The sequence below is a fragment of the Corapipo altera genome, unplaced genomic scaffold (assembly GCF_003945725.1).
Source record: "Corapipo altera isolate COAL_440 unplaced genomic scaffold, ASM394572v1 55, whole genome shotgun sequence".
Lineage (NCBI taxonomy): Eukaryota > Metazoa > Chordata > Aves > Passeriformes > Pipridae > Corapipo > Corapipo altera.
Window position 1 is genome coordinate 14,725,611 of NW_020884882.1, and position 20,796 is coordinate 14,746,406.

Genomic DNA, 20,796 nt, shown 5'->3' on the forward strand with positions numbered 1-20,796 from the left:
CTTTTCAAGCTCTCTCATTTCATGCTGTTACCTCCATCCCTGCTGTGTCTGTGAAAAGAGCCTCTCTGAGGAAAAGTTTCCCACAGACAGAAATCTGACTGATGTGGTAAAAAAAAACCCAAACCCACAACCAACCACTTATAGTTTAATTTCTAAAATGTGTGGTGTCCATCTGCAACCTGGCAACCGGCATCTTCTCTGCTGCTGGCGTGGAGAGACCAGCCCCTCACTGCCTCAGGGGATGTATTTTATATATTTGTCCTCATCTATTAAGTGAGTAGGTTCTGAAGTTGAGAAGCAGGAGTCCTGTCCTAGCATTGGTGTTCAGAGGAATATTTTCCCCTTGTGAGCAGTGATGCTCCAGTGCCCTTTGGTGTGTTTACCTGTGCACCCATTTTCTTTGTGTTCAAGTTACTGTGCTCACAAAACTTCAGTGTTCTGCACAGATAGAGAAATGGATGTCTCTTGTTCCAGGTAGCAAGGGAAACAGGCTCCAGTTGTGCCAGGAAGGGTTGTCAAACCTTGAAACAGGCTGCTCAGGGGTCACCATCCCTGGGGTGGTGGCACTTGGGAAACATGGTTTAATGGTGGCTTTGGCACTGCTGGGTTAATGGTTGGACTCAATGACCTTGAAAGTCTTTTCAAGACCAAATGATTCCATGATTCTCTGTCCAAACACTTCTTTTATCACTCATAAAGAATGCCTGTAAAGCCCATATACAGCAGCTGTTGGGCAGGTCCCTGCCCTGGAGGGTACAAGGGGAACTCGCCAACAAATAATGTTTATTTGGCACTTCAGATATCTTCCTTGAACCACCTGGGCACCATCATCCTCTTCTGCCTTTAAATCAAAGCACAATGCATTATTGATGGCTGAAATGCAGTAAATGTGTGACATTTCTCTAATACCTTACATTTTTTGTTCTAATTTCAAGTATTTGCCATTCTATGCCACTACCATAAAATTCAACATTTTAAGCATATTGTCCCTCATAGTGCCTGCTTATATTTTTAAGCTTGTCTGGCTATTTTGGCAGTAAGAGACATCATGAATTAGGTAAGCAATTCCTCTCTTTAGGAGCTGGTCCCAGCCCTGTGCTGCCCCGATAAGAGCAGTGAGGCAGGAGCTGCTTTGGGAACAGCAGGACTTGTGTGCCTGCACCTCAGCTGGGCTAGGACCAAAGAACAGAGCACCTGGAGTGTTGGAAATGAATTGAAACCACAGAGAATTGGGGTAAAAAATGAGATCCAAGCCTGATTTGCAGCAATTCAGTCTTGGAGCTGTGGCTGTGACCATGCAACGGGCTGGATGTAATGGGTCCCACTTAGTGAGTTATCTGGGACTAGAAATCATGGTTTCTTCATCTCTAAAAGCTGGGCTTTTATCCCAAATATACAGCTGGGTGTTCAGGTAGGTGTAAGGGAGGATTCTAATCCATGAGGCTTCATGAAAATCAAGAGATATTGGGTTAAAACCCCTTGGGGAGGGACCTGAATCTGACCCACATTTTCTAGCACAAACTCTAGTTAAGTAGAAAAGTGGCCACAAGCAGCAGTATCTTGGTTCTTTCTTGAACTCAAGAGCCCTGTGATGTCCTTGGAGGAAAGGGAGGTGCTGGGAAGCAAAGCCTCACTCCCCATCTCCTTGCCTGGGTTTTTATTAGACTCCACCACGATGTTCCTGTTCAGATTTCAGTACTCTGACCCCTCAGTCACCTTTTTCATATAAACAATCATTATAGAGCAGAATCCTGATGACTGGCAGCAGTTAGTCAGGACAGATGGCCTCTGCCTCTGACAGCTCCAAAACATCACATAAGCCTCATCTTTTCAAGAAGGCCTTTACCAGATGGGTCTAATTTAAAGCATGGCCTTTCTCATTTCTTCCTAAAGGACAGCTAATTAAGTGCAGAATGGATGTCTCTGCTCTTCCCAGGGCAGGAACAAGTGGGTGTTTGATATGGAAACATTTATGGTTTGGTTCCAGCACATCAGTGAGGGGAGATGATGAACTCATTAGAATAAATATCGACAAGTGTATTGAACTTCCCATTTTTTCTGAGTTTACTGGAGCTGCCCCAAGAGAGGCCAGTTCTTGAGCAGCGTCTTGTGAAAAAATGTCTCTAATTTTTTATTGGTCTGCAGTGACCAACCCCAATTTGACTTGTATTATCTCTTATCAGTCTTTTTTTTTACTCTGCTGCCAAAATTTGTGGTCACTGCTGGGGAGCTCAGAGAGTAGCTCAGAAGAGGTTGAAACAAAGCTCTTATCGTGTTTTCCAGGAGCTCCAATCCAGTTGTTTCTGGCTGTTGTTTCCCACTCGATTTTCTGTGGTGGGAAACTTTATTCTCTTTTCCTCTTGTGCGTCAAAATAGCTCTGAGAGATTCTTCTCCTCCAGGCAAGAAACCCTGAAAACTCTGGATCTGTTCAATTAGCTGTACTACAAACTGATTTCCAGCCTTGTCTCTTCTTCTCTTACATGAGCTATTAAATCCCTCCTCTCCTCACCTCCCCAGTTAAACTAAAAATGGCCTAATTTTTTTACATCCTTTTTACAAGCGTGTCTACATGATAGAAAGGAGGAGTTCTGGCTTATCTTGTTATTATGTAAATATTTTTGTGCTTCTAGAACAAAGTTTTTCTTTCCCTTTGATCCAGCTTTCTTGTAGTCAGTTTAACCTCCAGAAAGAGTCAAGATATTGGTGGAGATTGCCACTGGCATTATTCCTGAGGAAAACTGGAGAGAGAAAAGAAAACTCAAAATTACAGCTCATTTAGAAATGGAAGCGAATTAAAGGAAAAGATTGTCTTTCAGTCTTTTTTAAGCAAATTTTTGCTTAAAATATCTGGGACCAGTGTAAAAATAGCATTTACACTGTATTACAAGATGAAAGTGGTTCTTTTCCAGCAACCTGGGAGGTTGCTGTGCCCCAAACTTGTGCTGTGGGTGGGATTTCCAAATTACTGGAATTATTTTTATACTTCCATACTTTTGGAGTTTTAGCTGATTGCTTTGGACTGTGCTGGCAGCAGGGGTAAACAGTCTTCCAAAAAGAAAATTTTAGGACAACTCCAAATTCCCATGAAAAGAAATTGATTCTAGTTTCACCAGTTCCAGAGAGTTATTTATTACTAGAGTTATTTCATGGAGTTATTGTACAGAGTTATATTTTCCAATTATAAAATCAGGACCAAAGCACTAGTGACTAATAGGAGGAAAAGCAGCAAACACTCCCTAGTTAAAAATGTTTAATTACACTTAAAAGTGATTGTACAGAAGATATAATAGTAGAGACTATTTTGGCAGTCTTTTGGGTAGAAAGAATGACAGCAGAAGGTCTGGCTGAACTCATGGTTCTGTGCCAGTGACCAGGACTATCAGCTTGGTTTCCAATCTGGAGAAAATATATGTGGGATTTATACACAGGTCTTGTATGTGTGTTTGCCTGGATGTTTATTAGTTCAGCTGTTAGTACCTCTTCAAAAAAAGAGGGCATGTATTTTTAAAAAAAAAAAACAAAACAGCTGAAGATGTTTTCAAAGTCATGAGTGTGAAGGGAAGAGGAGCCACTGCACTCGGAGTGTCTGCCTGGAGCCTTCTGGAATTGCAGCCAGAAGTAAAACTTGGCAGAGCTTTGTTCTGCCTCAGTCCTCCCCTTGCTCAGAAGAGCTGATTGATCAGTCCAAGTGTGCTGAAATTGGGGTGAGGGTTTCATTAGCCTTGGATCAGGCCCTCAGAACTGGATACACTGGTTGCTTGAAAATAGGTAATTAATGGTGCTTTATTTTTCATGTTTCCAAGGCAACACAAGCCCCCAGGACATTGTTTTCCAGTCCATGAACAGAAGCTTTTGGCTGCTGCAGAAGTTCCCCTCTGTCTCATCTGAAGCTGCTGTAAAGGTACCAAAGCCATATTTCCTGTCATTATAGTCTATATCCAAAAAGTCATGACAATCAGATGCTGCTGATGAAATGATCTCACTGCAGAACTCATTCAATCAGTGGAGCTCTGCTGTTCAAATAGATAATTAGTGTTGTGACAAGTGTGACTGTAAATGCCTCAGTTTGGTGGCAATGTTAGGAAGTGTGACAAAATTAAATTATTTGTCTGCCTTAAGCATGGCCCTCCTTGGATTGCTAATGAGGGAAATTCTTGTTAAACACATGTCCTTTTCTCATCAACTGCTTTACAGGCCCTCAGCTGGGAAAAAGATTTATTATTTGGATCATAAGGGGCACGAAAGGCTGGACTTTCCCTTGTTTTCTCTGACTTGTTTCTTTTCATGTCTTTAGCTGGTGTAACAGGTCATTGCTTGTGTTCCAGCATAAAATGGAATGATCCCCTAAAATGGAATCATCAGGGAGAGCAATCCCAGTGGACACCTCTCCTGCCTGTCAAAATCCCCTCTTTGGAAGGAATGGGCACAGAGAGTGCAGTCAGGTGCTCCCATCTCAGGGGAACATTTGCAGCACCTTTCCTAGAGGTGACAAAAAATTCAGTCTGTTCTTCCACAAGGGCAGGCAAACCCTCCCTGTGTGCTGCTGGGGGACTCCAATCCTGCACCCTCAGCTGGGAATGGAGAGGGGAAGCAATTCCATGTCCCCTCCTCTCATTCTGCATCCCAGGGAGTGTGGGATTTGGGAGGCTGAGGGCAGCAAGGACCGGGATGCTCCAAAGTTTCTCTTTTCTGACGGGTAATTTAGGATGTCCCGCTGTCCCAGGAGCTGCTTTGAGTTTAAATTATCATGGGCTGAATTAATGAGCATCTTGAAGCTGCACCCTTTCCCATGGCTCCTAACAGGATGCTTTTGATCCTTCCTTCCTTTTTCAGCATCTGCCAATGCCCTGATGTTCCCCCACCCAAAGGGAATTAATGGCTGAGCTGGAATGAAGAGCACAGCACAGAGAGCAGGCATGGCCCAGACCTCACAGCACTAATTATGCCCTTAAAGGGTAAGAAAATAATCTTGGGTAAATTAGGAAGAAAGTGTCTTAGAAATGCTGCATGGGGTTACTGGCACGTCTCCTGTATTTGTGCATTTGAAAGGGGAAAAAAAAAGACTTTCAAAGATACTTCCTGACCTCAAAAAGATCAGCAGGGAGCTCAAGAAAGGAAATTTAATTCCAAGTGAATTTATCAAGTTTTCCTGACCCTTAAGGATGGAAAAAGCAAAGGAAGGATGCACATGAAGGTCCTGCAAAATTCTAATACTGAAACACTCTCATGCACAAACTGTGACGTCTCAAACCCGAGAGTTTAAACCCAAAGCAAGCAAAGAGCAGGGGATGAATTACAACAAGGGCCAGTGCAGACACTGCAGTCTGGCAGTTCAGGTGATGAAGAGGATCCATGAAAGGAAAGGTGAGTGTCAAAAGATCAGAAATTTTGAGGACGGGAACTTGTGATGCACCTCACAAGAGGCAGCACAGAGGATGCCAGCGAGGTGCCCACACCCTCAGCTGACCTTGGGAGAGGTGCCCACACCCTCAGCTGACCTTGGGAAACGCTTCCAAGCCAAAGGTGAGACATTACCAGCACCTCTGACAAGCAGAGCTTTGCTGAGGCTGCTGGAGTAGCTTGGAAAAAGAGGAATTCTTGTCCTCTTTCCAGGCTGTGCCTCCTGCTTCCCAGTGAGACCCAAGCTGTGACCACGCCAGGGAGGCAGCTGGGAGCTGTGGAGATCCCTTTTCCAAGAGGGCATACTGATCTCCAGAGCTGCAGTGAGAGGTGCCCCACATCCCCCATCCCATGGCAGCTCCCACTGTGCAAGCCCCACATTTAAAGTGCCTCTTTTTATCAAGCAGCCTCGCTAAAAACCAGAGCAACACTCACTCAGTTCTATCCCTGCTAAACATATCCCTTTTTATTGCTTTTCAGGAGTTCAAAGCATTAGCATATAAAACAATCCAGGTGGCTGTTTTCCCTAAAAGAGCGAGGGCCTGTTTACAAACTCGTTTTATTTTCACAATCTTCCACTGTTATTTATTTCAGACAGAGAGCTGTCAGATTAATGCACTCCCTCATGCAGGACAGCTTGCTTTATTGCCTGTTATTAAGACATAACATATACAACCTGACAGGCACTGCCCACGTCTGCGTTCCACCACTGAAAGGCAAATTAAGTTGAAAATGGAGATCTCCAATATTTCTTTGGGCTGAAGTGATATTAGTTTTTAACTCATTTTGTATTCATAGAGGATCCTGCATATTTGTAACATATCCAACAATAAGCTGTCCAAAGAAAAAGTTGTGGTTTTTTTTAAATTCTTATTCCAGCTACCTCTGAGAAATTCAGGCTTTAGAATACAGCTCTGCTTTTGGATAGGGAATTGAAAAGAATGCAATTTACAGTAGTGCTTTACTAAGGACTGTGACTGAAATCTATCCTTCTTTCTTACTAGATTTCAAATAATAGTTGTGCCAAAGTGGTGTTGGTTTTGGTGGAAGTACAACTCAGAGTGGAATGGCAGAACTACCTGCCCCACCATCCACAGTTCCTGTCGTATAAGCAATGTTATTCATATTTTTTATTATTATTGATTATTTTTCTTTCTCTTTTTTTTTTTTTCACCCCAGGACTGAATTACTAATTTTGGACAGTCACAGGAGCTGCTCTGGAAATGCTTGCTGGAGGTAGGCTTATCCCTTTCCTTTTCCCTTACTGCCTCTTCACCTTTTCCTCCTGTACATTCCCAATGACAACTTAATTTTGTTCCAGCTCACTGGAGAATCAAGTCAGTTTTATTAATGCAAATAACCATTAACTAAATTAAGATGATATAAGAAACAGAGATCAGTTTAAAGAAGACTTATACGGACACTGGGGGAAGCAGAGCAAGGCAGGTGTGTCCACCTACAACCACCTGAAAGGGAAAACCCCATTTATTCAATACACTTGTGTTGGCATCATTATTAACCCTTATGGCAGTACCTGGCTCAGCTCCCTGTTATGCAGGTGGAATCCACACTTTAAAAGCTTAATCTGTGGTACCAGGGAGAAGGTTTTTTGCTGAAAAGTCTGGGCTTTACAAGAAAATGCAGCTGTGTAGGGAACAGGAAAATGCAGTGGAAAACAGGATGTGCAGCTTAATGCTAAATAGTGATACACTGAATAAATTACTATAAAGAACTAACTCTTCTTCAATGTAATTACACTGGGGGTTTTTTTTCCATTTCAGAGGAGAGGAAACAGCCTAATTGGATATATGGGAAATGAAGCCAGGGAAAGGGAAGTGGCTTTTTGTCCACTCACTGTAAACCTGTGGGCAGAGATGGAACTCAGCAGCTCAAGCACAACCATTTTTAGATGCATTAAATCCCCCAAATGTGCAAATATATAATAGGAACAAGCAATAATACTTTGAAATATTCTATTATCCCTCAATGTAATAAATATTTTATTAGAGCAATAGAAAAAAATGCATACAGATAACCATAGGATACACACACAACTGGAAGTTTTAAGGATAAATTTTGAACTTTTCAATATGAAACAAGGTACCTGGTACATATCTCATGGAGATATATAACTAGAAATTAAATAATACAATGTAATTCCATGAGAATGGCAGTACAGGAACATGGACTAGAATTGTGTGAAACAACAGAGTCACCCTTTGTTGCATGAAACATAACTATATACTTACTAGGAACACCTGTATTTCCATCTCCCACCCACCCCCCCGCCCCTTTGCATGTGTCTGAAAACAACACTGGTTTGCCACATGGAAAAGCAACTAGTCATTTATAGCTCTATATGTACAGTATATACAGCTCTTGCTTACTTCAACAGTTAGCACATAGTGTCAGCTGGAGCTAATCAGGTAATTTGCTATCTGAATGCATATCAAGGTATTTTTTTTCTACAGTGCTACCATAATTTCATTAATCCTGGTTCTCCCTTTGTGGTTCTGTGTGTTGTAATAATACTGTGAAATTAAAAAGAACAGTCCTTAAAAGGATATGCTTTATGTCATGTGAATGTGTGCTGTTACAGGGATGTTGTCAGCTCCCTAAAAGGTGTCTAAAAGGCTGATTTGACTAAATTCACAAATATAGAAGTCAAATAGACCAGGTTTAATGTATCTTTAATATACTGCTATGAAAGCAAGCACATATTTCTCTATAATAGCAAGCCTGAAGTGCTGTTATGTTATTTTTTATTATCTCCTACAGTATTGCCATAAACTTACCAAAATCATGTGATAGTGGTGGGGTGTGTCTGAGAGCCAGACCAGGTGAGATAGTTTTGAATGGGTTAAAGAGCAGCAGGAAGGAGAGTTCTGACTGTAACACTGAATTAAGGATGCTTACAGTGCAGTGTGGTGGATGATAAAAGAGCAAGATAATTTGGGGCTGCATATCTGGAAGCACCACATCTCAAGGCAGGGAGGTGGTGGTCGTCCCTCTCCATAAGGCCATGGTGCAACTGCATTCCAACAGTGCTTCCAACTGGGAACTCCTGTTAGTGGAACACCAACACACAGGGAGGGCAATAAAAATGAGCCTGAAGGTGGGAGAATTTGGTTATGAATGAAGAACCTGGTTAAGAAATATAAGGTGAGGATTTGAGGAAATGAACTTCAAAATGTAAGGATGGAGAGGAAGGGCAGGTGTTTGAAAAGGTGCATAAACATCTGTGATAAAAAAGAGAGGCCTTTTTGAAACACAGCTGTGGGATCATTTCTTAGGAGCAGCAGTGGAGGCCCCTCTTGGACACCCCAGCGTGGACTGTGCAGAACTAACACCCATATTGAGACTTTTCCCTCCCTTCTACCTGGGATTTTTCGCTAGATTTAGAATAACTGACACAAAGGGCACTAGGAAAACTGAGCCAAACCTCCTAGGTTGTGACACTGTCTGAAGAACAGCCACTTGGTCCCTGTGTTATCACCTGATTGACAACACCCATGTCTCTGATTCCATCTTTTCTCTGTAGAAAAGTATTGTAACAATGCAGAACATCCCTAGAACAGTTCAGTGTCGCTGCAAAAATGGAGTTTCTCATTGAGCTAAGCTCTTCCTCTGACCATAGTGCCATTGCTCTCCCTCTCTTTTACACTGTATCTGAAGTATGTAATATGTAAACTCCTTTGGTTCAAGTATTAAGGCATTTCAGATTCCTTTTTAAAGGATTTGCTAAACTTTACATGGTATTTTTACTTCAACTTACAGTGAAATATAAAGAATTTAAAAACACGTCAGGATAGAAGAAAAACATGCATTAACCACTGCAGTTTTTTTTTAAAAAAGCACTTTAGTAACCAATTCTTTTTTTTTTCTTGCAGCAAATGCAAATATATCATTACAACACTGAATTAAGGGTCAAGGAAAATACTGTTGCTAAGAAGCTGGACACACTGAAGATATTCAAGACTGATGGACCAGAACCTCTTGCATCCATACCTGTGACAAATGGAAAAGGTCAGGATTAAATGAAAGCATGACTGTGTGCTGTGCCAAACTATTACCCTTCCCAGACACTAAGCAAAAAATTATTGTGTTTTTTTTTTTTTTTACTTCTTACAAACAGTAGAAATTTACAAAAACACAGTAAATGTTTTTAAACTACAGAAATGCCTTGCAAAATGCTGAAATTGTATGAATGGCTTCAGTGCTCTGGTTTAGCTGACAGAAGGTGGTATTTGGTCAGAGGTTGGGCTCGGTGACCTTGGAGGTCTTTTCCAACCTTAACGATTCTGTGTTTTGATGACTCTACTTTCAAGGTAATAATTTAAAAAAAAAAAAAAAGAGGAGAGAAAGCAAAAAAGTTAACATTTTTAATACTGATTTACATGGTAATTTACCAGTTCAGCAGGATGGAGTTTGTCAAGCATAAGGGCGTGAAGACCGTTAATTGCTTTTCCTTTTATGACCTTATTACCACCCAAAGAATAAATATTAATTCCTTTTTTTTTTTTTTTTTTTGTTCCTGAAAAGACAAAGTTGAAGGGAATCAGCTTGAACTTACTGGCTAGTCTGGGAATGAGGATCTGCTCGCTGCTGGTGCCATCCCCACCCTCGGTGGTGGCCTTCACCTCGATGATATAATCGTCGTTGGACTGGAGCCAGAGCTCGGCCGTCGTCTGCTCCGTGCTCAGCACGTTCACGCTGCTCTGGCTGCTGGTCCTGTACAAAACCTGCAACACAGGCAAAATTCCTCCTCTACGACCTGCCCTGCCAGTTTTAGCTGGGCTTCTCAGAATCCAGCTTTCTTTTCGGGGTGAAAAGATCTGATTTTTTTTTTTTTTTTTGGTTTAATGTTCTTGTGCGGAATTACGTTTTAAGAAAGAAGGTAACGTCAATCAACAGGTTTAATCAGAAATGGCACACTGTAGAATGATAACACATTATTTATTGTTTTGATTACAATTGTTATTATAGGTAATAATATAATTGGTGGTGGGACACTGGAACAAGCTGCAAACATGAATTTCTTGCCAATACAACTCAGATCTTCAGCCTAAATCTTTTAAGTGGGAATATATCATGTGGGATCCAGCTACACAGAGCTTATCAAGAACATCCTCAGCTATTCTTTCACACTTATATGACAAATTTAAATACTTGTACATTTGTGTGCTGATCAGATTTAGAGCAGACGTAATTTCTATCAGGAAAATGAGCAAGACCCACAGTAGGTAAGAAGAAAAAGGGTTTAAAAATATCAGTTTGATACATGTGGTACTATACATACACCTGGCCAGGAAGGGAAGCTGCGTCCACCAGGCTAAATCTTGGATTATATGGTTTCTTCTGAAGTGTTATATATTTAGGTGTTACATATTTTTAGTAGGTGTTACAGATGTGATAAGTGTTCTGCAGGTTCTAAGATCCAAGTGTTACACGTGTGGTAAGTGGGATCCCAAGAGAAGGCACGAGGAGAAGGCATTAGTGTACACTAATGGTAATTAATTAGTGGTAAAAAGGACCGTGGTTATGAGACATTGTTAGAATGTGATTAAAATCTGTAAGAAGGCTGTGACATTGTGCATCCTCTGAACATGCAAATAGGCAAGAAAAAGCCAACTCTGGATTGCTTTCAGCTCTGTTTTCACTGACCTTATACCCAGTCACCTCGGACTCGTTCCCCAGAGCTGTCACCTCCTCCCAGCTCAGGATAACTCTGGAGTCAGTGACATTCCACACGACGTTTCCTGGAGGTTGACTGGGTGCTTCAAATACATAATAAAAGTATGACTTTAATTTAATTGGCATTAGTGATTTATTCAACAGTAGGAAATAGTTCAGGCAATTGACTGTCATTACATTTTGGATGCAAAAGCAACTCAAAGGCAGGTTCCTCGTTTGTACACGTTATGGTTGAGAGGCTAAATTGGAAAAACAGAAGGAAGGAAGAAACAGAATGCCACATAAATGTTATTTCTGAAGCTGAATTATCTGTTGATTGTCCTTCATTAAATGCAGCCAGATAGAAGCATGTGTCTTAGGACGTGGGTGATCAATTAGAACAAACTCTGAGGAAAACAATGGTGGCAACAGAAAATTTACAGTTTTAGTGCAGTGCCAAGAACAAGAAAATTCTTCACAAGATATTGTTAGATAAATTTGGTCTTACTGACTATTCAAATCTACACACTACCTTGACTCACTTTAACGTTTGTAATGTAGAAATGCGTCACAGGGTTATTTTTTTTATTCTCTTAACTCAAGATTCTGACCTGCAGAATGTCTGAGCTGAACAACAGTGGGCTTTGGCCAAGGCAATCTACTAACTTTTTGTTCATTAGCAACCTGAGCCTGTTATTTCCAAAGGAGCTGCATCCTTTGGGCTGTGCTTTCCTGTATCTTGGAACTGCCAAGCTCTCAGGGCAGGCAGAGGAAGAACAAACCTCTTACGATACCCCAGGTTGGTCTCCCAGAAAATGGGCCACACAGTGACACAATCAATGATTAAAATCTTTTCTAAATGTGTCAAGGAAAACAACTTACTGTTGCTGTCACCTAGTGGAGGCAACTGCTGCTTAGGTGGACTTGGCTGTGCTTTGATGCTGGAGGTTAAAGTACCAAGCACTAATAGTGGTTTTGAACACTTGTATCCATGTACTTATGGTTTTTTTTTTCCTTCCTTTTTTCTCCTCATTTCAGTTCCTTCCCACAGGTATCTCCCTACCTTCTTTCCATGAGCAGTCAGATCAAAACTCATCTGATTATACTTCAAAAATAGACACAAAAATGTAAGAGCGAGACTTAAAGAAATTATTCTGAAGTCAAACAACCACTCACAGGTATTTTTTGCAGCATTTGCCTTGTTCTATGCACTGAGTAAGATTTAACCTGATGTACTAATAATAACCACATTTTGGAAATGTAAAAGGAGATTGTTTCACTCCTGAGAATGAAGTGTTACAGCATATATGAGTAGTTTTCACACTGGGATATTAAAGCTGAATTTCAAAAGAAATGAGTCATTCTTGAAATCCACAACAAAATATTAAGATGACATGTGAAAAAAGGAAGAATAATTACATATAAAAACGGTAAGCCTCTATCTATCACTTGGCTTATGGAACGGATTCAGAAGGCTCCAATTTGCTTCAGAAACCAAAATCTCCAGTAATCTTCAGTGTTCAGAACTGCAGAGCTTCATCTGTACCAGGTCAGATCCTGATCCAACCATGTCATGGAAGTACATGTCCAGGGCTAAGGATGCAAATAGCTGCATGGATTTCTGAGACTCTTCAAATGCTTAAAGCTGGTCATGAACATGAATATTTCTCTGAATTAGAATTGACTGACAGAACACATTTGGTTGTATTTTAAGACTTTCTAAATATGAAATAATTGTGACACCTTGTCTTATAAACTTAGGCAAGTCTTCCCCAGTCACTTGCCATTTTATATAGCATATTTTATAAAAAACCTCCACCTGTTATTTTGGGCTTGCAAACAGGAATATTTCAAATATAAAAGCAAAGATACTTTATCTGTCAAGGACTCAATTTTCAATCTTGAAATATACTGCCAGTTGAACTGAAGTATTTGTATTTCTCTATATGGCTGGAGTTACTGAGAGGTACCTTGTAGGCCCTGTGGGGGAATGTAAATCGTTCACGGCAAAAAACACATCAATCACGAATATTCAAGTTAAAGCAGAAATTGGGATTGATTAAAAATCACACCTTTGAATGAAAAATCAGCTTCCGCTGTAGCAGCAGAGAGAATTATTTGTCTCAGTCAATTCAGCTGGTAGTTAGCAAGATCCTTCAGAGTGACATTACACTCTAGTACAATGGTTTTGCTCTCTTTAGTCACATGCAATTAATTTTTCCTTTTTAATTATTCCAAATAGCAGCAATCTTGACCAAGGGCCTGATCCAGGATCTGTTCAAACCAGTGTCCAGTGCTCACACATCCCAAAGGCAGGTGGCCACTAAAAAAGGACTGAAAATCCCTGAGCTGACCAGGCTGGCACCGGCCACAAAGATGATTAATTAGAGAAAAAATTACTTATCACATGTCCTGTTCAGCCTACAGGCAGTGAGTTACTTCAGATCAGCAATTCATGGTAACTCTGCATATATCTAAACTCTGGCAAATCTGAGTTGATTTAGTCCTCAGTGACAGCCTGACACTTGTTTTTGCCTAAAATAATTTCTGATAAATTAGCTTATTTCATAATATTAATGACACAACTATTTCTGGTAGAAGGATGTTAATGACTATTCCAGGGAGTTTGACCTTTCAGATATATTTAATTGTATGTTCTCGTGCCTCTGACAGAAATCCTTCAAGAGTGATGACCCTGACTCGGGGTTGTGTTACAATGGAGGAGCCCACTAAAAATATTTCCACTGTAGAAAAATTAGTGCAGCCTTTGACAATCTGTTCTCCAGCTTAATTTCTCCTTTGTAACAGCAAAGTGGCCTCTTGTGCAATTTGTTCAAGGGGAAACAGTGGACATGAAGGATTGTTTTGCATGAACTGTATGAGGATCATTGCATTTCAAAAGCCATGCCCTAGAGAACTTATAAATATGTTATAGAACGCTGAAAAATTCAACAAGTCTCTTTTTTTTTTTTCCCCCTTCTGAAGAACAGAGATTTTTCTTTTCAATTTCTTCCAGTCATTAGAAGCATAATAAAGGTTCTGTGCAGGAATTACACATCTTTCTTGGGTTCCACTGGCATGGCTGAGTTTTACTCGTCCTGCTGGAGCCACAGAGGGAGGAAGCTCCGAGCTTGATTTAACTGTGCTTAGAACCAACCCCTGCCCTGGACTGCACGAAAATTCAAGTCACTGACTCATACTGTGTGATTCCCAGTAATGCCACTGTTTTTCCTGCACACCATTAAGTCTCTCCCCACTTTAAATTCCAGATACTCACGTGGCTTTTTAGTGGTGGCATTGACGGTGGCACTGAAGGGCCCAGCCCCAGCACTGTTGTAGGCACGGACAGCTGTGTAATAAGCCAAGTTGCTCCTCAAACCCGTGATTCTTATTGATGTTTCATTCCCTGCAGCTTTTACTCTGTCTGAAGATTCTTCTTTCTGACCATTATTCCAGTACCTAACCTAGGAGATATAAAAGCAAAACCATTTAAATCTTGCATGGAATGGACTGTTCACCCACAGCAATGCACTTGACTCTTTTAAGTGCGTTTGTTTTTTTTTTTCCCCCCTCAGCTGAAAAAGGTAGAAATACATTAAAGTTTCAGAAATGTGTTTACTGTGCAAGAGTAAAATATTCTTATCCATCTGCTTCTCACGCCTGCTGCTCTTTTTAGTGTGACTGTAGGAAAAAGAAAATTGAAATATTAGATCTTGCTTGAATTAAAGAATGAGAAAGAGGAAAACCATTACTTCATTAAAGAGAAAAAAAGTTAAACTCAGGAAAATGTACCCTATGAAAAAGTTTCTCTGAAAGTAAATGTAATTCTGAAAAAATATGTCAGTTTGAAGATATGTCAGACACATGACTATCTATCAGCACAGGAAGAAAAACACAATTTCAGTCTGTGATCTTTTTTGCAATAATAGCAGAAATTATCCTTCCTCTGGGTGTGGGTGGGGCAGGAAGAGTAAGATTTGGGGCAATCATTTGTAAATCTGTGTGGCTGTCCCTTCTGCACGACCCTCCTGGCCCACACCATTTTATTTAAATCAATGGGGGGGGGGTTATTTGAATATTTTTAGTTAAATAAACTCACCTCATAGCCCAATAACCTCCCATTGCTCATCTTCCAGGGAATGGGTGCCCAGGAGACCTCGATGGCCGAGGAGGACAGGCTGGTGGCAGACACTCCAGAGGGGGCTGTGCTGGGCTCTGCATTGGGAAACCAAGGAAGGAGAGGTGACAAACAGAACTGGGGACTGTGCAAATAAACATGTGAACAGAAGATCCCATTTCTATGAACTGTTGCTGTTCTCTGATGGAACAGCTCACAGTAAATATCTGGGAGAAACTCAATCCTGTACCTTCTTCAGCTGAAAAAACCGTGGTGACTGAACTGAAGGGCCCTTCTCCTTTATTGTTATAGACACCAACTTTGACTTCATAGGGTGAAAAGGGCAAGATACTTTCATTCCTGAACACGTATTTTGGGGTGTCAGGGGAGGTGACCACAGTCTGTATCCACGTTGTGGTGCCAGAGGGGCGGAAAGCAACGACGTAGCCAAAGCCTTCTCCATTCTGTAATTCCTCAGGGATGGGCTGGGAGAAAAGCAACAGACAGAAATCTGTGATACCACACACAGCACTGGGTATGTTTTGCAGGAATAAAGTGCCAACAGACTTATGTACATGACTGCAACCAGGTTCTGGCACTGCCTTTGGCATCGTTCCATCAGCCAATTAACTCTGGTACAGCAGAGCAAAATGTGTTCCCCTGAACCTATTTTGAGGTTTGCATTTCAAGAAGAGAACAACTTTCAGGTATAATCTTTGCCTTCCACTAAGTATTCTGCTTTAAGACACTCTCCAGTAAATAAATTTTTTTTCATCAATCCACAGTTCATAAAAAATGAATAATTGCTCAGTCAGCTATTACACAATCCAATACTACCTGAGTACAGTAGCTTAAAGCTTCCTCTGATGTTTGATTAGATAACCACACAGAGTAAGCACTGTTAGTAACAAAATATTAACATTTTTTTAAATCATTAAGAAGGGGATATATAATATAAAGCAGTAGGTGAGTGTGTTGGTTAGCACATGCATCCAGAGTTAATGGTAGGAAAGCAAGAACTGCAAAGTGAAGTCTAATTCTTTGGCTTAACCTTCCCCCCCTCCTCTTGCCCTGTCCCCTCCTGGCCCTTTTTAGCATTAACATTTGTTTGAGAACAGAAGCAACCCCAGCCAAACTAACTAAATTTCCTAGGCATTGCCACCCAGCACAGCGACACGTGGCAGAGAGGGAGGGAAGGCAAACATGCAGAGCTCACATCACACACGGCACCAAGCACAGACACATCCCAGAGGAGAAGCTGCTGCAGCCAGGGAAATTCAGCTCTGAAGAGTTTGAATGGGAACAATCACTCTCTGAAGAAAACTGCTTGCCAGCAAACTTACATCCCACGTTATGACCAGCTCAGACCTGCTGCCTCCTCCCCCACTGACCTCAGAGGGGGGAATTTCGGGAACTGTGGAAAGGAAACACAGAGCTGTCTGCACAGTGTAGAGAGAAGAGACCACGTCACATTAACCTCATGCTCTGAATTTAACCCAGTTGTATTCATATTCCTTGTGCAAACAGGGTAAATGCTTTTGGGACAGGATGGGCAGTCCTGAAAAGCCCCAGCCCTGTCCCACATTCACCCTCCTGCTTCCCATCTCTGGGCCAGCCTGAGGTTTCTCTGAGCACCTAAAGAGCTCACAGACTACAGCATGTTTGCTGTGTTTATGAATTCTACAAACTGCAGACATGCTTCATTTCTTTAATAGGGTTAACTTATAGAATCACAGAATGGCCTGAGTTGGAAGGGACCCTAAAGATCATCTTGTTCCAACCACACTTCTGTGGACAGAGACACCTTCCACTAGACCAGGTTGCACAGAGCTCCATCCAGCCTGGCCTTGAACACTTTCAGGGATGTTATCCAGATAAATTGGGCAGTGGCCTTATTCCAAGTTAACTGGGGTTTTAATTGATGGGTTCTTCTGAGCCTTGTGCTTGTTACATGGAAGGTGTACACTGATCAAACACCATGAATGAAAAACCCTTGTCAAAATTAAACTCTTTCCATCCATTAATACCTTCAGACTCTGCAGCACTGCCTGAACTGGCAGCTTTTGGCATACTAAATACAGTTTAAATGGATTTAGATGTTAGGCTTCTGTGATGTTCAGTAATGCAACACAAATTGTCCCACGGCTAAATGAAAAAAATATGGACAAACTAGTTATAGGCTTTTATATCCAATGGCAATTCCAAGCTCGTTTGCAAACAGCCAAAGATATGAACACTCCTTTTTTTGCTAACATTCAAGATTCTTGAATTAAAAACAAATAGAAGAACCCACTAACCTGCCTCTTCAGTTCTTACTTTTTCTGAGGGCAAACTAGGTTCTCCACCTCCTATTTTGTTGGTGGCAACTACACGGAATTCATATTCAACCCAAGGGTTTAAATCCACTACTGTGGTTGTGAACGTTTTCCCGTCGATCACATCTGGAACTATTAAATAGAAAATAAAAAAAAAAAAAAAGGAAACTAAGGACATGGTGTCCCTGGTCAAAAACATTCCAGCAGAGCCTGTCACAAGAACTGTGTTTACCTGTTGTGGCTCTCTGCCATCCCACTGAGAAGGGTGTCCTGGCCTGGATGGTGTAGGTGGTCACTGGGCTGTGATTATCTGTCCCTTCCTGCCAGGAGATCTGAGCTGTGGTATCAGTTATTTCATCCACTCTCACGTGTTCAGGGGGCCCAGGTGAGCCTACAATCAGAATGAAAAAAACAGGCAGTGTTTTGTGAAGCCAGAGCCCTGGAAATCACTACCAGCAGTATGGATTCCCACTCTGTCAGCACCGTGGGAGGAAGGAAACAATTGAGCTTGGAATAGGAACACTTGTAATTATTGTTTTACAGTCACTAAACTTAACTCTGATCGTTTCAACCTGAAATACTCTCAACTGCAGAACAGATGACTGGGGTTTGGTTTTTCACCAAGAACCTTTGTTCAGCACCATCCCTCTATCTTTCCAATGTCTTTTCCCTTAGTCCTAAATGTCCTCCTTTAATCTACTAATACATCTCTGTAGTCTGCCAATTTGTTACCTACAGCTGTTTTACTGCACAGCACAGTGGAGCAGTTTTTCAGCCCAACATCTGACCAGCAATCCAAGCAGCAATTCAGTCAGACAAGCTTTCTGCTGCCTTCTGGAAAATCCTCATTTTGGGCATCCTGGCAAAAATACTGGGTTTTGTCTCATCTGCACCAGCAAAGGGGGTTGAAATGACTAACAGTACACTGACAAGGGGAAAATATCTGACATATTTTAAAATATATTGAGTAAGTGCTGATCACATAATGTGTTTTCCTAGATCAAAGCTTTTTTCCTGTAATAAATGTAGCTGTAACAGCAGCAAAGAAAGCTACTGTTCTGGCTCAACTGTGAACATTCCAGCTCTGAATGAAAAGGAATAAGCCTCCATTATATGCTTTAGACTCCAGCATGTCCCTAGGACAAAGCCTCTCCTGGGCTCTGCCAGCAGTTGCCCATTTCACAGGAAGGATTCTGGAGTCCCCAACGCCTCAGTTTGCAGAGGCAGCAACTCACAACTGGCTCACAGCTGCCAGTGAGTTCCCTCTTGTCAGTGGCTTGAAGGACTGTCAGTGAGAAAAGATGTGAAGTCAACATTATAACCTCCAGCTCTTAATTTCTCTGGGAAAAAAATTAGGCTCCATCCCAAAATTGAGCTGTAATTCTCCCTAACTGCAAGGCAGAATGACATAATTCAAGCCACAGTCATTCATCACCTAATTCAAGTCATGGATTGGGCTTGTAATCTATGACACCAGTTGTTTCTGTAATCTGCAATATAAAAAAGAGGCAGAAAATATGATTAATAGGAGCTGAAGCTGGAAGGTACCTCGGACGATCAGGTCGGCTGCGGATGCCACACTGTCCACCTCTGTCTTCACCATACAAACATACTTCCCACTGTGTTTCAGCTGGATGTTTCTGATCATTAAATCCCCTGATGCACTCTGTGGAAACAGAAAGTTCTTGTTAATGTAAATATACTACCCTTGTAGTTTAATATTAAGATTGTATTTGTAAAGGGAAATCGATGAAAAATGTCAAATTGCTCAAGAAGTGTGTAGCAGACACTGTCCAGGACAGCAAGTTATTGTTCCATGCTCGTTGTCTGTGAGCATTTTCCTACCAAACATGAGGTGATGTCCCTCTTTTTTTGGGAGAATTATGCTAGACCATGGTGAGCTCAGACTGGGAACACTCCTCCTGCTCTCAGGAACCATCAATAACATCAGTGCCCTGTGACCAACCAACCATCTGTCTCAAAGCCCTAAGAAAAAGAAAAAAAAAGCTTTCTATGGCCATGAACCAATCTGACTTCTAGACAGGCTTTATGGAATTTATAAGCCAAGTTACGACAGATTTTTAAGGAACGTGTAAATGACAAAACTGAATTTGGGCCATTCTACAGGTTATTGTGAGCACACTTTCATTTAAAGCTTGGGCTAAATTTCCCATTTTACAAGCCTAAGGTCTGTCTATTCTTTGTTCTTCACTGAATATTTAATCTTTAGGTTTTTCTCCCCCATTGTTCTCTCTCTTATCATAGCATGTGGTTGATATCCTGAGTCACAGAAAACACACACAGAACTTGAGTAGTAACTGTAACTTCAAATCATCTCGGGGATCTTCGTAAAATATTTGTTTTCTACATCACTGAGCAGAGAACTTGATACTAAACCACTGGCAGTGTCCTTTAAAAAAAAAAATCTCCTGTTTGTGTCATCTGAATTACTGCTTTAACCTCATTCACAATGTATTTTCCGTGTGAAAAACCTCTTAGACAGATTTGGATTTCTGAAAGTTTTATATTTAAATTTTCTGGAGAAAATTTGTTTGAGGACAGAACCCTACTTTGTGTGTATTTGCAGCTACTCTGGTCACGTGACTGATTCCTGGGCACACAGCACTTTGAGAAAAAGGGAAAAACATGATTTTTAAATTTATTTTAATCTTAGGAAAAAAAAAATTAACCTTTCCAAATGTTTGGTTATTTTTCTTTGTTTCAGCATTACAATGTCTCAATTCTTTATTCAACAGAAGCTGAAACCAATTGCCTGATTCCCTTCCATGTGTGTGCCTGGTCTTCTGTGAAAGCACAGATGGAAGTTGTTTGCAGGACAATTCAGTGCTGATTGCTTACAATAAATTAAAAGTTGGGTTAAAAGCAATCTAAAATCATCTACTTGATTGGAAGTGGATATTCAGGGAATGCCCAACATCAGCAATGAATACAAGCAAATCACATTCTGCACATACTTATTTTAGCAAACTCAGTTTAAGGCATCTCCACAAAAGGGGCTGCCAAATAGAATAGTTTTGCTTGACATGAAAGCCACCAAAATATTAATGCTTCATTTAAAATATTTGTGGATATTTTGGGGAAGAATCTCAAGGTACCAGGGGGAACACGAAAATATGCAGCAGGAAAAGCTCCCCCCATTTCCATCAGGGTATCTGCATTCCTCCCTGCTCAGATGAAACCTTTGTCAGTGGGGACAAGCCCAGGTCACCTTCCTTTCCCCATAATACATGGAATATTAGAAATAAAGAGTATTCCAGGCAGTAGGAACA

The 20,796-nt window shown here is 41.1% G+C and overlaps 1 protein-coding gene and 1 long non-coding RNA gene across 2 annotated transcripts in view; one reads left to right on the forward strand and one right to left on the reverse strand.

Moving 5' to 3' along the window:
* Positions 1 to 7,270, forward strand: part of LOC113945796 — a 177,329-nt gene extending 170,059 nt beyond the window's left edge. Inside the window, exons 6-8 of the long non-coding RNA XR_003527187.1 lie at positions 3,805 to 3,902; positions 4,835 to 4,956; positions 6,581 to 7,270. This is a non-coding gene — a long non-coding RNA (uncharacterized LOC113945796). The remainder of the gene's footprint in view (positions 1 to 3,804; positions 3,903 to 4,834; positions 4,957 to 6,580) is intronic.
* A 111-nt stretch (positions 7,271 to 7,381) lies between these two features.
* Positions 7,382 to 20,796, reverse strand: part of CNTN3 (contactin 3) — a 104,349-nt gene continuing 90,934 nt past the window's right edge. The window contains exons 12-21 of the mRNA XM_027640359.1: positions 19,055 to 19,172; positions 17,739 to 17,897; positions 17,489 to 17,638; positions 16,535 to 16,605; positions 15,442 to 15,676; positions 15,174 to 15,289; positions 14,352 to 14,538; positions 11,066 to 11,178; positions 9,975 to 10,143; positions 7,382 to 9,409 (exon numbers count right to left, since the gene is read on the reverse strand). Coding sequence (XP_027496160.1) covers positions 9,309 to 9,409; positions 9,975 to 10,143; positions 11,066 to 11,178; positions 14,352 to 14,538; positions 15,174 to 15,289; positions 15,442 to 15,676; positions 16,535 to 16,605; positions 17,489 to 17,638; positions 17,739 to 17,897; positions 19,055 to 19,172 — 1,419 coding nt within the window. The 3' untranslated portion in view covers positions 7,382 to 9,308. The remainder of the gene's footprint in view (positions 9,410 to 9,974; positions 10,144 to 11,065; positions 11,179 to 14,351; positions 14,539 to 15,173; positions 15,290 to 15,441; positions 15,677 to 16,534; positions 16,606 to 17,488; positions 17,639 to 17,738; positions 17,898 to 19,054; positions 19,173 to 20,796) is intronic.